The 18417-nt window shown below is 42.5% G+C and overlaps 1 protein-coding gene across 1 annotated transcript in view; it reads left to right on the top strand.

Moving 5' to 3' along the window:
* Positions 1-4877: 4877 nt before the first annotated feature.
* golga5 (golgin A5) overlaps positions 4878-18417 on the top strand; it is a 45451-nt gene continuing 31911 nt past the window's right edge. The window contains exons 1-4 of the mRNA XM_072568320.1: positions 4878-5025; positions 6910-7534; positions 15424-15645; positions 17270-17489. Of these exons, the coding sequence (XP_072424421.1) occupies positions 6955-7534; positions 15424-15645; positions 17270-17489 (1022 nt within the window). The 5' untranslated portion in view covers positions 4878-5025; positions 6910-6954. The remainder of the gene's footprint in view (positions 5026-6909; positions 7535-15423; positions 15646-17269; positions 17490-18417) is intronic.

Genomic DNA, 18417 nt, shown 5'->3' with positions numbered 1-18417 from the left:
ACCATTAAGTGTCTAAGTCCTGCTCAGATCTGCTTTCCCAAAATGCAGCACCTCACATTTATCTGAATTAAACTCCATCAGCCACTTCTCAGCCCATTTGCCCATCTGGTCAAGATCCTGTAGTAATCTGAGGTAACTTTCTTCGTTGTCCACTACACCTCCAATCCCTGTTCAACATCTGTAAAAATTGGCACAATGTTTGGGCTTCACATTGCCTTATCCCGCCTGTTTAAATTTTGGCCAATTTTCACCCACCTTGAATGGGTGGGTTCCTCTGTGTTCTCCAGTTTCCTCCCGCACTCAAAAGATGTGCAGACCAGGTGAATTGGCCATGGGAAATGTAGTATTACTGGAACAAAGTAAAGGGGCAGGTCTGGATGGGATGCTCTTTGGAGGGTTGGTGTGGACTCCATAAGCTGAATGGCCTGTTCTACACTTATGGATTCTATGATTCCTGAATGCTTTGGGATATAGACATGCAATTCTGCCCCAAAATTTTGTGATCTAACTTAACATTGAATATTAGAGTTATTGACATTAGAATAGCTAGATTGTTCTTCCATCTTTCAAATCATGGCAATGCATAGCCCTTAATTTAAATTTAGAAAGATTTCCATATGTATTGAGTTGACATTTAGAGATGAACATATTAACTCCATCTCAACTTTGTCAAATGTCCCTAATAAGTTGTTCTACAGTTTGAAAAAAAACTCAACACGCTTTTACACAAACACACAGACAAAACAGAAATTGTTGGAAAAACTCAGCAGGTTTTGCAATATCTGTCGAGATATTCTTCAAAACAACCATCACACTCGACACCCATGTTCTGATAAAACTCAGCACTTCCTCCGCATCGGCCATGAATCATGATCCACTGCATGAGCCCACAGCTCTGATGTTACCTTGGAGAGAGAATGGGGACAAAATACTATTGAGCTCAGCAGTAACCAATGCCCTGCTAGCCATGAGGATGGGGCCGAAGGCCAAAACTCCACAGCCAGACAAAAGGAGCAGCTCAACAAGCTCCAAATCTATTTGGCTTTTCTAACATTCTACGTGAAAACAGCATTATCTGTCAAGCAGTTGTGGAAGTCCTGAGATCATAAAAGACATAGAGTCTTTTAATATGTTTGCAATTTGATATTTATGATGCAGCACAGAGACCTTGGAGCCTCCTTCCATCTGGTTGAAGTTCCCTTCTCCAACAATTCACAAGGCAGTTTTCAACTTGTGTCTTTAAAAAGAGATTAAGCCAGAAGGAAAAAAAGCAGCTATTTCAGAAAATACTATAAAAATATTGGAAAGTGGGAAGCTACAACCCTGCAGCACCCTATCAATCTTTCTACGTCACCACCACTCCCCCCACCTCCTCCCCCCCCAACTCCCCTACACAAACAAGGAATTGATACCTATGTCAACACGCTGTTAAACATTACACAACACAGGTTATGGATCAATGTGTCTATTTGGAAGCACTATCTTTCGGAGCACTAGTCCTTCATCAGGTAGTTGTAAAGCAGGAACACAAGCCACAGAATTTATAGCAAAAGATTGCAGTTTCATGCAACTGAAATGATATACAAATGATATTCAAAGTTTGAGGGAAGATTTGTAGCTCAGGTGCTTGTCGTTGTGGTTCTGTTCGCCGAGCTGGGAATTTGTGTTGCAGACGTTTCGTCCCCTGTCTAGGTGACATCCTCAGTGCTTGGGAGCCTCCTGTGAAGTGCTTCTATGATGTTTCCTCTGGCATTTATAGTGGTTTGTCTCTGCCGCTTCCAGTTGTCAGTTCCAGCTGTCCGCTGCAGTGGCTGGCATATTGGGTCCAGGTCGATGTGTTTGTTGATAGAATCTGTGGATGAGTGCCATGCCTCTAGGAATTCCCTGGCTGTTCTCTGTTTGGCTTGTCCTATAATAGTAGTGTTGTCCCAGTCGAACTCATATTGCTTGTCATCTGCGTGTGTGGCTACTGAGGATAGCTGTTCGTGTCATTTCGTGGCTAGTTGGTGTTCATGGATAAGGATCGTTAGCTGTCTTCCTGTTTTGTGCAGTCCTTGCATGGGATTTTGTACACTACATTAGTTTTTGCTCATGCTGGGTGTCGGGTCCTTTGTCCTGGTGAGTTGTTGTCTGAGAGTGGCTGTTGGTTTGTGAGCTGTTATGAGTCCTAGTGGTCGTAGTAGTCTGGCTGTCAGTTCAGAAATGTTCTTGATGTACGGTAACGTGGCTAGTCCATTGGGTTGTGGCATGTCCTCATTCCGTTGTCTTGCCCTTAGGCATCAGTTGATGAAATTGCGGGGGTATCCATTTTTGGCGAATACCTTATAGAGGTGTTCTTCTTCCTTTTTTTGCTGTTCTGGTGTGCTGCAGCTTCAGAACACACTTCACTTTCAAAAGCCAAATATATGAGCAAATCAATGGCACACCTATGGGCTCACCCATCTCTGGACTCATAGCAGAAGCGGAAATGCAAAGACTAGAACAAACAGTCTTACCGCAAATTCAACCCAAACTCTGGGTCAGATATGTAGATGACGCCTTTGTAATCATTAAAAACACAGAAATAGAAAACATACACCGGATCATCAACACCACACTCGCAGGAATCCGATTCACTAGAGAGGAAGAAAAGGACAACCAACTGCCATTCCTAGACGTGATGGTACAGAGAACACCGAACGGAGAATTCACCACAAAGGTTTACAGGAAAGCCATACACACATACCAAGTCCTGAACTACGAAAGCAACCACCCCAACACACACAAAAGAAGTTGCATCAAGACACTGTTCAAAAGGGCCACAACACACTACAGCACACCAGAACTGCAAAAAGAGGAAGAAGAACACCTTTACAATGTATTTGCCAAAAAACGGATACCCCCGCAATTTCATCAACAGATGCCTAAGGGCAAGACAACGGAATGAGGGCATGCCACAACCCAGTGGACTAGCCACGTTACCATACATCAAGAACATTTCTGAACTGACAGCCAGACTATTATGACCACTAGGACTCTTAACAGCATGTAAACCAACAGCCACTCTCAGACAACAACTCACCAGGACAAAGGACCTGATACCCAGCATGAGCAAAATCAACCTAGTGTACAAAATCCCATGCAAGGACTGCACAAAACACTACATAAGACAAACAGGAAGACCGCTAACGATCCTTATCCACGAACACCAACTAGCCACGAAATGACACGAACAGCTATCCTTAGTAGCCACACACGCAGATGACAAGCAATATGAGTTCGACTGGGACAACACTACTATTATAGGACAAGCCAAACAGAGAACAGCCAGGGAATTCCTAGAGGCATGGTACTCATCCACAGATTCTATCAACAAACACATTGACCTGGACCCAATATACCAGCCACTGCAGTGGACAGCTGGAACTGACAACCGGAAGTGGCAGAGACAAACCAATATAAATGCTGGAGGGAACACCACAGAAGCACTTCACAGGAGACTCCCAAGCACTGAGGATGTCACCTAGAAAGGGGACGAAACGTCTGCAACACAAATTCCCAGCTCGGCGAACAGAACCACAACATACAAATGATGTACAATGCAAAGTGGCCAAGCAGAGGCTGATAGCCAAGCTCGGTACTCATGAGGCTGGCCTCAACCGGCACCTTGGGTTCATGGCACACTACAGGTGACTCTACTATACTACACACTCTCTCACACACACACACACACACACACACACACATTCTTAGATACTCACACACTCATGCAGAGCCCCTCTCTTACACACATACATACAACCCCACATTCACAAACACTCACGCACCCTCTCACAGGCTTATACCCCATCACACTCACACACACATACTTTACCAAGCTTGCGCTCACACTCACACATACTTTCACATTCACTCTCTCCTTCACACGCGCACACAAATTATATTTGCAGATGCATTCTATTTTGTTCAGAAAATGCACAACCTGCAGGCAGTCAATCTATGTAACATTTCCTAAATTCCATTATGGAAATAGAACCAGTCTGACTAAAAATTAGGATACAGACAGAATCTAACATCACACCTTTAATGCATTGTCTGAGCTGAGATGTCACTTTTTAAAAATAAAACCTTAAATTATCTTGAGAATGTGACTTAAAAGAAGTTCTAGGATTTACATATTAATGAACTGAAACCTGCAACCCATTCTAAAAGATGAAAGACTTAACAGCAATCTAGGTTTGTTCAATATATCATTTCAATTGCATGACACTGTAATCTTTTGCTATAAATTCTGTGTCTTATGGTCCTGCTCCACAGCTACCTAATGAAGGAGTAGCACTCCGAAAGCTAGTGCTTCCAAATAAACATAGAGTATTAGAGTCATAGAGATGTACAGCATGGAAACAGACCCTTTGGTCCAACTCATCCATGCCGACCAGATATCCCAACCCAATCTAGTCCCACCTGTCAGCACCCGACCCATATCCCTCCAAACCTTTCCTATTCATATACCCATCCAGATGCCTTTTAAATGTTGCAATTGTACCAGCCTCCACCACTTCCTCTGGCAGCTCATTCCATACACGTACCACCCTCTGCGTGAAAAAGTTGCCCCTTAGGTCTCTTTTTCCCCTCTCACCTGAAACCCAGGTCCTGTAGTTCTGGACTAACCCACCCCAGAGCATGTTGAGCTATAACCTGGTGTTGTGTGACTTTAAAATCTGCGGGGAGAGGGAAGCTAGGACCCTGCGGCGCCCAATGAATCTTGCTCCCCCACCTCCCCCTCCCCCTCCCCCTCCCCCTCCGGAGCCCCAACAGAAGTGGTGTGTTACGTCATCACGCTGCTACGTCTCTTTTTTTTCCCAGCCAGGCGGATGAGACGGACAGCCCTGATCCCGGGGTCCTTCAGCTCCACGTCTCCATTGGGGAGGAGTTGTTGTGGTTGGGGAGGGTGGGAAATCCACAGGCGGACAGTACACCAGGACAGCCCCCCTGAGTCTTTCCCCGACCCCAGGGGGAGGTGGCGGCTCCGCTGTTGGTCAGCGGGTGAGTGTTGAAGTCGGTGGGGGCGGTTGTCATCTCCATCCGGGCTCAGGGGCCTGCTCTTCAGCTCCCGGGCAGTTGTGGGCCTCAGTGAAAGCCCCGGGCTTATCCTCTTCCATGGGCCGCGGGTTCCGGGGGGCGGTGGGGGGGACCGTTTCTACTCGCCTGGAACAAGTGTCTTACTTTTCAACGACACCCTGGTTTTATATACGCTGTGAGATCAGGTCCAATCGACCCTCTGTTTCTCACATTTTGTGTGAATGTGCCCCTTGTTCGTCGTTAAACTCAAAAGTATTCCAGCTAAGGCCACTCTTAACAGCCTGAGAGCGCTGCAACGGCCCAGTTGTTAGATATGCCTTCAGCCTGTTTCGGGGTGGTTTGTCAACAGCACCCTCAATGTAAATAAACCACCTATAATGTTAAACGTGGCAGGATGTACTGACCACTCCTACATGGAAGGAGTGTGGTTTCAAAAACGGAATAAAATTGCACCATTGGGTTCTTTTGAGTCGGAGGCTGTCTAGTGATGAGTACTCTTAACTTGTGTAAAGGTATGGCTTGGAGGCCTTGAGACATCAGTGCCAGAAGTACCTTATGACAGTATCCTGGATCTGTCTAGCATCTGCTGTTTCATCAGTTACTATCCTAAAGCATTACTTGCATTTTGAGGTAGAGTATTTATGGTATACAAGTGCTAGGTCAGTACTATGTCCACCATAGAGACTAACCATTTCCTACTACTGGTCAATGAACCTTCCTGTCACCACATTTGCCACCAGCAGCATTTGAGGTTGCTGTTGAATAAAGACTCAAATGTGTAATGCACAGACAATTTGCAAACTTTAATTCCTATAAAATACGTTATTAAAGTTGTGATATACATATATGTCTTTATGTGAATAAAATATCAATGCTGCCCTACCTGTGTTTGTGGACTTAGTTTATAACTGCATGTTTCTGCTGTTCTGGTAGAATTAACAGCTACTGTGAAATGTCTGTCTTGTGATATAATATAAACAACTGTAGATACTGGAGCTCAATTGCTGGTGAAATTCAGTGGTACTGACAGCATCTGTGAGGGAAAAATCAGAGTGAATGTTTAGAGTCTGACTTATCTGAACAGTTCTGATGAAGAGTCACCAGACTTAAACCATTACTCTGATTTATCCCTACATACATTGCCAGACCTGAGTTTTGTAATTTCCGTTTTGAAGACTACTGATTCAAGCAGAGCTCATATTTGTTCTTGCTATTTGTTATTCTTCAAGTCATATTAAACTAAGATTCATGAGACCATATGGATGAATGGTAAAGATTCCATGATGTTGCATTGGCCTGGTTAGAACCTGTTCCTCAAATATTAACACGAAAAGGAACAAATTAACAAATCATTACTTTCATTGTCTATTTATGAGGTAATGTAAGGTGTCATTCAGAAAATAATAACTGGTGCGAACCACTTTGCACTGCTAAGTTACTTTGTGACTTTGAAAAATACAAACACTGCTAAGAATCACAGTCTTGGCATTTGTGTATATCTATATTTCATTTTGGACATTGGCCAGTAGAATTCAATGCTACATTTCTGACAAATTTCACCATTGAGGTGAATGGATCAAATTAATATACCCCTTTTCCTATGAAACCAATCACATTTCTATGTTGGTCATTGTTTAGTTAGACCTTTACAACTTATGTTTTGTACTGTAAGTGTCAGCTCACAGTTCAGTTTGGATGGTTTGAGTAAATCGGTATTTAATGTTCTGCACTTTGTAGACTGACTACTGATCTATGTATTGTTTGTTTTGATTTGTTTCTGTTAATCATTTACTGCATAAATCCTCCAGGTATTTAAATGTGCTTTTCTTTCGCTCTTTTTCTGAATAGGTCATGTCGTGATACTTCCTTCAGCTACAACACCAGTAGTGCAGGATGTCATGGTTGGTTGAGCTTGCAGGGAAGGCAGAAGACTTCTTAAATAAAGTGGACCAGGGTGCAGCAGCAGCACTGTTAACTACTCCTATTGAAAATGTAACAACAACACAAACATTGAGCAGTGAAGCTGGATCTTCCAGTCAGTACTCTCTTCTGAATGAGCCGAGTAGTAAATCTGATCACCAAGCCCACATGAGTATTAGTTATGTTTCTTCTGCTGCTGGTAACATTAGGAGACAAAAGGCCACCCTCCTTTCTGGAGCTTCTAGTGTGTCCTCTTCTTCACACACCTTTGAAACTACAGCCAGTGCAACTGCAAGCTCATCTCATAGCAGACCCTCAACACAGTTTGTCAGACCAAAAAAGACTGAGCCAAACGATGACCAACTCTTTGATTTCTTAAACAGTTCAGAAAAGTCATTAAATGGCAGAGCAGACAACAAACGGGAGATAACAAAGCCTTCCACACCAAAAGGTCATTCCCGAACTTCCAGTCTCAGTTCAACATCCACTTGCACCATTAACATGAAGCCGATAGAGGAGAGCACTGTCAAGGATGATTCTACTGACGGACTTGGTATGAAACAGTTTCAATAAAAATAAATTTTGTTTCTCTTTACCAGTGACTTGTATTTTTCCTCACATAGGTATGGTTCTGAACATGCAAAATGTTTGACTTTCTTGTCATTGCTACTGTAATTTAGATGGTATTTTGCAAAATTTCAAAATTAGAAAATCACATTCAATGTGGGTGAGCAACTTGGATGGTGCATACAGTTTGCATGTTGCATTTTTCTGCATTCAAATTCAGTATAAAGTGTGAAAGCCTGTGTTTAGTTGAATAGTTACTTACATAAATTAGTTCAAACAGTCTCACCCTGTTGCTACTTTGAATCACATAAAAATGCACAAATTTTCTGACTCTGAAGCCATCAAAGATGGTTGATATGAGAAAGGAAGGAAGGTATGATGAAAAGAGTGGTTAAAACATAAAGAAGCAAAGTGTTTCTGCCTGTCTGCCTAAGCTGTGTGGGTATTTGTAGGTAATGCAAGTGGAAGGCTTTCCATTTGCCTAAATGTGTAATAGCTCTTGTGATGCAGTGGTAGTTTCTGTATATCTGAGGCTGCAGCTCGAATTCCACCTGCTGAAGAGGTATCTCATAACATTTCTGGACAAGTTGACTTTAAAAGATAGCTGGCCTCAATGTGTAGAAATAATGAAGTAAATTGAAACGGTACTTTTTTTGAAAAGAGCCCTTAGCTTTGCACTTTGGTTGATACATGAGCATCAGGGACCAGACTTTAGTTGATATCTATTTTAATTCTCTTTGTCCTTCCTTTGGAAAGAGGCAGGAATTATAAATGTTACTTTCAGTCAAGTCGGAGTGCTGTAGAGTGGATTGCTTTGTCCCATTGTCACCTCTTTCCATCATGTGTTTTGCTCTCTTAATCATATAAAGTACTGTGGATCAACAAACTCCGACTTATAATTTAGGTCATTTGAAGTTCAGAAAAAAACAAGATTATATTACTGAGCAAAAATCCTTTACATATCTATTTTTGTCCATGGTCTAAGTGTCTTAGTATGTAATTTCTACTAAAAGAGTTCTTGCTGTTTACTGTTAGAACCAATGGTCTCTGCATTTAACAGTAATCAGGAGAACGATGCAGTTAATCTATTTATTTACTGTTTATATTGGCAGAGTAATAATTATTGCTGTTTCAAGTTTCCTGATTAAAGTCAGCAACATGTACAAAGGTTTGCTAAGCAGAATAGTTCAGACTGTTAAAACAAGGAAGTCGATGTCCAACTTAGAGAGTCTCCAGACAGACATTTATACAAACCCACTGACTCCGATAACTGGACCACACTTCCTCTCACCCAGGATCCTGCAAGAACTCTAACCCATTCTCCCAATTCCTCCACTACATCTGCTCAGACAAGGAGGCATTCCACTTGTGAGCATCCCAGATGTCCACCTATTTCAAATAGCGTGCTTTTCCTCCCTCTGTCATCGAGACAGCCCTTGACTGCACCACCTCCATTCCCAATTTCCCTGCTCTAAACACCTCACCCAACACAATAAAGACAGAGGCCCCTTGTCCTCACCTATCACCCCATCAGACCCCACACCCAACACATCATCCTTAAACACTTGCGCCAACTCCAACTAGACACCACCACCAAGAATATTTTCCCCTCCGCATCCCTCTCTGCCTTTCACAAGGACTGTTCCCTTCAACCGTCCTTGGTTTGCACCACTCTCCTCACCAAACCCCCAGGTACCTTCCCCTTCAACTGGAAAAGATGCAAAACCTGCTGGTACACCATCCTCCTCACCTCCATCCAAGGTCCCAAACAGTACTTCCAGGTGATAGAGGTTTACCTGCCTCTCTTCCAAAATAGTTTACTGCATCAGGTGCTCCCGATGTGGTCTTCTGTACGTCGGGGAGACCAAGCGTAAACTTAGGGAACAGTTTGCCAAGCATCACAGCCGGGCCCACAGGAGCCGACCGGACCTCCTAGTCACCGTCCGTTTCAGTTTCCCCAACCACTCCTTTCCAACATGGCCATCCTTGGCCTCCTGCATTGCCACAATGAACCAAACTGCAAATTTGAGGAACAACACCTCATCTTCCGCCTGGGCTGCCTATAGCCCGGAGGACTCAACATTGAGTTCTCCAATTTTAATTAGTTCTCCCTTCCCATCCCCTGAATGCCTTCCTAGCCCCTCCCCACCATTCCACTCCTCCCTGCCACCAATTTGATTCGTTCCTCCCATTGACCAACCAGGTCGTATCTTCTGTCTGTCTTCACCTATCCCCACCTCGCCACCCAACCCCGCCACCCCCTTTATCTGCAGCTACCCCCCCACACCCACCCCAGTCCTGAAGAAGGTTTATGCATGAAGTATTGACTTCTCCAACACTTGATGCTGCCTGGCTCGCTGTGATCTTCAAGCCTCCTGCCGACCTATTATGTAAATGTTTGAAGCAGACAGTGGGACAGAACAGGTTAATTTTGGTTTGTACAAGCAATCGGGGATTACCTTAGAAAGGGGGATATTTACAGCAGGAGCTTGATATCGTAAGAAGGCCATTGTAGTCCTCTGATCAAGGAGTCCAGATGTCTCCAATATCAGGAAAGTTAAGTGCAGTTCACTTGGATATAGGATTGGGAATAGAGTCTTGAATTCATTTCAGTGTTTGTAATATTAATAATTCATCAGAAATTTCCCTGTGCATGAAACAGATGTTGTTTTCAGTTAATCAACAGTAGGACTCTATAAACATATGATATAAATGGGGTTATCAAAATAAATTTCCATTGACTGCCAGGGAATCCTAGGTATTGTGCTTCAGAGAGTCAGAATGTTTGCTTTTATGTAGCTTGTCCCAGCCATCTTGGAAATAACCCAGTACCTGGAGTGACTGTTGATTTTTCTCAGTTGTGTAAACCTCACCTTTTTTTTTATAATTGCATATTTAACTTAGCAATGAGGGTCACCATCGCTGCAGTGATTTGGGGTGATGATGGCAGAGGAAAAGAGTGCTAGCAGCACAAAGGGACCAGGTCAATTGATGTTCTGCCAGAAAGAGAGTGCAGTAAACAAGTTATTCCTACCTATGGGTTCAGCTGGACTGGGAAAATCAGGTTGGTAGCAGATCTCAAGAAAAGGAATTCATGGGATGTCTTTTTTTGGAGCAGCTTATGTTAGAGCACACTAGAGAACAGGCGATTCCAGATTTAGTTGTGTGTAATGAGGCAGACTTGATTAGGGAGCTGAAGGTGAAGGAATTCCTAGAGGGACAGTGACTACAATATGATAGAATTCACCCTGCAGTTTGCGAAGATTGACTCAGATGTAACAGTATTCCCACTGAGTAAAGGTAATGAGATAGGAGCTGGCCAGAGTTGATTGGGAGTGGATCCTAGCAGCGAAGACAGTGGAGCAGTAATGGCAAGGGTTTCTGGGGGTAACTTGGGAGGCACAGCAGAAATTCATCCCTTGGGGGGGAAAAAACATACAAGGCAGAGGATGAGGCAACCATGCCTGACAAGGGAACTCAGCCACAGCATAAAAGCAAAAGTTTGCAAAGTGGTAAAGATTAGTGGAAAGTCTTTTAAAGCTAGCAGAGGATAACCAAAAAAGTAATATGTGGGAAAATATAAAATATGAGGAAGCTAGCGAGCTAGTCATACAAAAGGTTGTAGGAGTTTTCTTTAGATATCTAAAAGGTAAATGATTGGACATTGGACTGCTGGAAAATGAGACTGGAGAAGTAGAAATGGTGAAAAAGAAATGGCATAGGAACTGAATAGATGTTTGCGTTAATTTTCACAGTGGAAGATACCAGCAGCCTATCAGAATTTCAAGAAAATCAAAGGGCAGAGATGAGTTTAGTAACTATCACTACAGAGAAGATGCTGGGGATGCTTAAAGGTCTGAAGGTGGATAAATCAGATGGACTATATGCCAGAGTTCTGAACGAGTAGGCTATGGAGATTATAGAGACATTGATGATCTTTCAAGAATCACTGCAGTTAGGGAGAGTCCCAGAGGACTGGAAAATGGTTAAGAAGGGAGGAAGGCAGAAGCAAGGAAAATTATAAGCCAGTTAGCCTGACCTTGGTCATTGGTAAGATCTGAGTCCTCTATTAAGGATGTGATTGCAGAGTACTTGGAAATGCTTAGTAAAATATGGTGGAGCTGCTTTGTCAAGGAAAGGTCATGTCTGACAAATCTGTTAGAATTCTTTGAGGAGGTAACAAGCAAATTACACAAAGGAGAGCTATTGGACATGATCCAGTTGATGTTTCAGAAGGTCTTTGATAAGCTGCCACACAAGAGGCTGCTAAATAAGATCGGAGCCCATGGTGTTAGGGGAAAAGTTACTGACTTGTATAGGATTGGCTGACTGACAGCAGGGATGTAGTGGAGTTTTGCAGGGGTCAGTGTTGAGATCACAACTATTTGCGTTTACATTTAAGTCGACTATTTTCTAAACTGGGAAAGGCTTCAAAAATCTGAAACACAAAAGGACTTACAAGTCTTAGTTCATGATCCTCTTAAGGTTAACATGGTAGTTAGGAAGTCAAATGCAATGTCAGCATTCATTTCAAGAGGGCTAGAATACAAGAGCAGAAATGTACTGCTGAGGCTGTATGAGGCTCTGATCAGACTGCTTTTGACTATTGTGAACAGCTTTGGGTCCCATGTCAAAGGAAGGGTGTGCTGGTGATCGAGGGGATCCACAGGAGCTTATGAAGTGCTTGTCTATGAGGCGTACAGTAGGTCTGTACTCATTGGAGCTTAGAAGGATGGGGGGAGGAGGATCTCTTTGAAACTTGCAGGATACTAAGAGGCCATGATAGAGTGGACATGGAAAAGGAGTTTCCACTTGTAGGAGAGTCTTGCACCCAAGGGCACAGCTTCAAAGTGAAGAGATGACCCTTTTAGAATTGAGATGAAGAGGAATTTCTTCAGCCAGCAGAAAGGATCTGAGGAAAAGCCAGTACCTACAGACTGATGGGCCTAATGTCAGTGATGGGAAAGTTTTTGGAGGGGATTTTAAGAAATAGGAATCATAAGTATTTGGAAAGGCAAGGACTGGTTTGGGATAGTCAGCATAGCTTTGTATGTGGGAAATTGTGTGTCTCAAATTTGATGATTGCAGTTTTAGAAGAGATAACCAAGAAGATAGATGAAGGCAGAGGGATAGACATTATTTACATGGACCTTAACAAGGCCATTGACAAGGTTCTGCATGGACGGTTGATTAGTTAGGTTAGATAACATGGGATCCATGGAGAGCTGGTCAATTGTCTTGATGGGAGGAGACAGAGGGTGGTGGTCGGGGGTTGTTTTTCAGACTGGGAGCCTGTGAACAGCAGTGTGCTCAATTATCAGTGCTGGGTTCATTGTTTGTAATTTATATAAACAATTTGGATGAGAATATAAAAGGCATGGTTATTAAGTTTGCAGATGACACCAAAATTGGTGGTATAGTGGATAGTGAAGAAGGTTATCTCCAAGTACAACAGGGCCTTGATTGACTGTGCCATCAGGCCGAGGAATGACAGATAAAGTTTAATTCAGATAAATACAAGGTGTTGCATTTGGTGAGACAAACCAGGACACAACTTGCATAGTTAATGGTAGGGCCCTGGGGAGTGTTGTCAAGCAGAGAGAGAGAGACGAGGGATGCAGGTACATAGTTCCTTGAAGGTGGCATTACAGGTAGACAGTAGTGAAGAAGGCATTTGGCACACTGGTCTTCATCAGTCAGAGCAGTGAGTACAGGAGTCGGAATGTTATGTTACAGCTGTACAAGACAGTTGGAGTACTACATACAATTCTGGTCACCCTGCTTTTGGAAGGATATTGTTAAACTGGAAAGGGTGCAAAAAAGATTTACAAGAATGTTACTGAGACTGGAAGGTTTGAGTTATAAGGAGAAGCAGAATGGCTGGGAGTTTTCTCCCTAAGAGCGATGGAGGCTGAGGGGTGACCTTATTGGGGTTAATAATATCATAAGATAAGGTGAATGGCCAAGATGTTTTCCCCAGGATAACGATGTCCAAAACCATAGGGCATAGGTTTAAGATGAGGGGAAAGACTTTAGAGGGATCTGAGGGGCAACTTTTTATCACAGAGCGTGATGCATTTATGGAACCAGCTATCAGAGGATTTAGTAGAGACGGGAACAGTTACAACATTTTAAAAGTGCATGGATAGGTAAAGTTTAGAGGGATGTGGACCAAATGCTGACAAATGGGACTAGTTCAGCTTAAGAAGCTTGGTTGGCATGGACTCGTTGGGCAAAAGGGCTTGTTTCCATGCTGGATGACTCGGGGATGGGTAATCTGTGGAACTCATGACCACAGAGTGCAGTGGAGGCCAAGCCATTGAATGTATTTAAGACAGAAATAGATTGGTTCTTGATTGGTCAGGGTATTGGTTGGAAAAAGAGATATCAGCCATAATTGAATGGTGGAACAGACTTGGTGGGCCAAATGGCCTAATTCTGCTCCTATATCTTATAGTCGAGAGTGTGGTGCTGCTAAAGCACAGTAGGTCAGACAGCCCTAGACTTATGCCCAAAACATCGATTCTCCTGCTCTTCAGATGTTGCCTAACCTGCTGTGCTTTTGCAGCACCACACTCGACTCTGATCTCCAGCATCTGCAGTCTTCACTTTCTCTTATATTTTGTAGTCTTACAACTTCAGTGAAAGCCAAAATGTCATTGCAGCCAATGTGACAATGGCAAGGGTCTTTGTTTATGATGGCGCAGGGGATGAACGGAATGAAAAGGAGTGGGAATTTGCCACTTACAGATATGGAGCTAGGAAGATCAGCAAAAGTAGAAGGTAGGAAAACGTGCGAAAGACTTTGCACCTTGTATAGAATTGTTGACTGACACCTCAGTTTTCCACCAGGAGAATGCTGAGAGCGCTAGCAAGGGAAGCTGTGGGCCCTCCCAGGGCAATTTCAAGTTTGGCTTGATGGCAAAGGAATTGTGCGACTTTTGGGCTAGCAGTTGGATAGGATAGTGAAATAGAAGCTGTGAGGGTATTGGGAAACGGCTTTAGTGTGGGGGTTCTGGAATAGAGGCCTGAAAATGGTCAAGACAAAATAAAGGAATAAAGAAGTAAGTGATTCAGTGCAGCAAGGTAAAAACAATGACTGCGAAGGGCTTTTGCCCGAAACGTCGATTTTGAAGCTACTTGGATGCTGCCTGAACTGCTGTGCTTTTCCAGCACCACTAATCCAGATTCAGTGCAGCAGCCATATCCCCCATCCGAATACCCACAAGTTATCTGTAGGTTCTGAAATGGCACAGAAATCCTCTACCAATTGATGTGTTGCAAAATTTGATCGTGTATACTTTATAATTAAATACTGGCAGAGGAGTTGCTGTTTATTCTTATGTTCTTAAAAGCTGTATGGTTGGACCACATAAAAACGCATGGATGCTGAGTGGGATGCATTTAGAATGTACATGATACTTTCTTTTCATCTAGTTGAATGTTCAGCAAGACTGAATTTGACAAGACTTAAAATTCCAACATGGTACTGCATTTTACTCCACTGGGAGCATGGATTAGAAAATTGGATATGGTGATCAGCACCTCAGCTAATACACTTTTTTCCAATTCCTAAAATTAATCAGGAAAACTATTGCCTGTCAGGTACGAAGAGCACCACCCACACCTCAGTTACCAATTCACAGCTGCATTGTGTAAAGCTGTTCAGACAGCTGCAAAATGTAATCTTAATGTTTGAATGGTCAAATCTGTTTTGGACCACTATAGGTTACTGTACTGTCAGTGAATTTTGAATTATCTACACCTATTGATAGAGGTTGTGACATAACATAGAAAAAGCAAGCTAGTCTTTGAAAGTGTGAATTAAGTTATCCTTAATTTTTCATTCATTGGTTATTGTTTTAATATTTTCAGGTGCCTCAGATAGCTCTAATATGAGTGACGATGCTCAAATAGAGCCTTCAAAAGAGCAAGCATCAAGTATTACAGCTAGCAGAAGTTTATCAGCTAAAGATGAGAGTCAGTCGCTTGAGCTATCAAACCTACGGCTTGAGAACCAGCTACTGCGGGGAGAAGTTTCCTCCTTGAACCAAGAAATGGCTTCGGTGATTGAGAGATCAAAGCAAACACAAGAAGGTACGACAAGAATTGCATTCATTACGTGCATCGACGACTTGGGTACAAACAGACCGTTTGTGGTAATTATATAATAAGGATTCCAGGCATATGTTTCTAATTGTATGTCACACAAAGCATTTTTTAAAATATGTAATCTATCATTTAGGGTCAGGAAAAAAAAAAGCTTTCATAGTCCTTATCAAGGTTCCTTCAATTTCAGTTTGTGTGCAATCATCTTGTTGCACTGTATGACCCCATTAGAATAAATACCTGGCATCACATGAATGCATCTTAAAGGGGTGTTGCTTATGTTCTGGCCTCTTTATTCCTTGCATGGCACGTTCTCATTGCCGTGCACGCACTGCTTGGCGGGAACGTTAATCATTATTGTTATTTAGGCTAATGCATGGCACAAGTGAACTTGAGCAAAGGCAGGTTTAAAAATATTGAACTGAAATATTTTGCTCCTGAAAGCTCAATTGATTTAATCACTTAGTTTTGTTCCAGGAGAGATTGTTCCAATTCAAGCAAAGAACAACCAAAAGCAGAAAAGAAGGCCAGCTTACTTGACAACTTACATTAAAATGTAATGAAACCTGGATCATATTTGAAGGATAACCATTTTTAAAATTAGTTGGCTGATCAGTATATCACAAGACATTGCACTAAGCCATGCTACAGTAAAGCTCCCAGATTTTATTGGAGTGAGTTAAAATGAATGCAAGTGTTATCAAGTGGGTTCAGAGAAGTAGACAAATAACAATGGAAAGTAATTCAGTTAACCCTCAACTCATTCCCTTCTGGGTGATCAAATTGCTCTTGGTGCGTGGGTGGGTCATTTGAAGTCTTTACATTAGCTGCGTGCTCCATTTTTGTGAATTTCTGTGTTGAATTTTGGTCAAGGTTTCCGTATCTCAAGAGGCAAGACAAACCTTAAATGGTGCTCTTTGAGCTGACTATACTAGGAATGTTTTCTATACTTCTAGACCACACCTCATGATTTCCATCTTGATTTCCACCTCCATCTCCCATCCCTGCTCTCCCTTCCTCCATTCATTTATCTTTGCTGCCCTATCCCAGACTGAACAGTGTTAGTTGTCAGCCTGAAAACCTGCAGAGAAATTTAAATGTTGTCTTCATGTTCATTTCAGCAGAAATTCTTACTTTCAGGCTTCCTGCTCAAATGCCCTTACTGTATTCTCTAAGTGACTCTAAACAGCTATCAGGCGTGTTGTCTATGCTGAGCCAGTGAGCTCAGCTGAGTAATGGTAATGAAGACAGTAATTGGCTACAGCCAATCTTTTTCACTCCTGTATAGAGCATATATATTCAACAAATTAACAACACTAGACAGTGACACCACTGGACAATGACTCTAATGGCCATTATGCCAATAAACTAATACTACGCACCACATCTTGTGCTATATACTATTAAACTAAGATCTTAATTTATTGTGATAATTATTACCACAAATGCTGGCTGTGTGGCCATGTGCATTTCACTTAGTATTATACATGTATGACATTCATATTCCATTAGAGTCTAGTTGCACTGCTAGTTATTTTCACCGTTGTTTGTTTGGATGTGCTCATCTGTACTTTGGCCTAATCGTTTCTTACTAAATGTTTTTGTTTTTAAGAGTTAAATAAAGCCAGGAAACAGATTGAAAAATGGAATACTGAAAACTCCAAATGCGACAGGATAGGTAGGGAACTGCGTTCCCAGATTGATGACCTGAATGAGGTGCTGGGTGCCAAGGATTCTCAGCTGGCTGTGCTCAAAGTGAGACTGGAAGAGGCAGATCAGCTTCTGAAGACACGTAATGAAGCATTGGAGCTACTCCAGAATGAAAGAAACAGGTTTTATTGAATTTATTGGCATGTACATTTTCTACTGGATTCTAATTTCCAATCTAGGACTAAATCCATGAATAATCACTTGATAGTACCAGATCAAACATCACATGAAGACAAAAACTAGATATTTTGGTCAATTGCATCAAAAGCAGTAGATATCTCAAGATGGACAAGGAGGGAAAGATTTTAGTCATGGTTGCAAAAAAAATGTAATTTGACAAGGATTTTAACGGGGCAGGAAACCTGATTGGCAGGCATGTATTTGGGAAGCACCAAAGTGTTCAGTGATATTGCAGAATGGGACTCTGGAGATAGGCTGGTAGTCTTCAAGGAAGAAGGGGGCTAAAAGTGGCTTTTATTTTTTGACAGAAAATGTAATGATGTCAGATTTGAGGAAGATGTTGGAACAGGACCTGAGAAAAGGGATCCATGAAGTGTTTTCCAGCTTGGGTCCAGAAAGGGAAGGTGTGGTTAATGTTTGGGTCAGAATAGGATTTTCAGGAGCAAGGTCAGCTTGGACAGAGCATGGGAAAGAAGAGAGAGAATCTAGAGAAAGAGGGCTGAGGGCAGTGGCAAGCATTTGGGAAACTTGACCCAGTGGTCTATGGGAAGGGAAGAAAGTCAGAGCTCCTAACCTTACTGGAGGAGGGTGATAAGAAATGGAGGATGGTCTGAGCTGGAGAAGAGAAGCCAGGCTCTATCTTGGTTTTATTGGATTATCTTTGGACAGCGAGTGAGAGAGAAATGGGAAGTGGGATCTGTAGATGCTTGACATGGTTCTGCCAGATCTGATGATAGATGACTAAACCAGTTGTGCACCAGAGATACTCAACTGTGCCTCATTTGGACTTGAATGGTGATAAGGTGTATGCCTGGGAAAATACGGTTGTGTATGTGTAAGGGGGTCTTCAAAGGCCTTGAAAACTGTGAT

This window comes from Chiloscyllium punctatum, chromosome 4 (assembly GCF_047496795.1).
Source record: "Chiloscyllium punctatum isolate Juve2018m chromosome 4, sChiPun1.3, whole genome shotgun sequence".
Lineage (NCBI taxonomy): Eukaryota > Metazoa > Chordata > Chondrichthyes > Orectolobiformes > Hemiscylliidae > Chiloscyllium > Chiloscyllium punctatum.
This window is presented reverse-complemented; position numbering and strand designations above follow the sequence as displayed.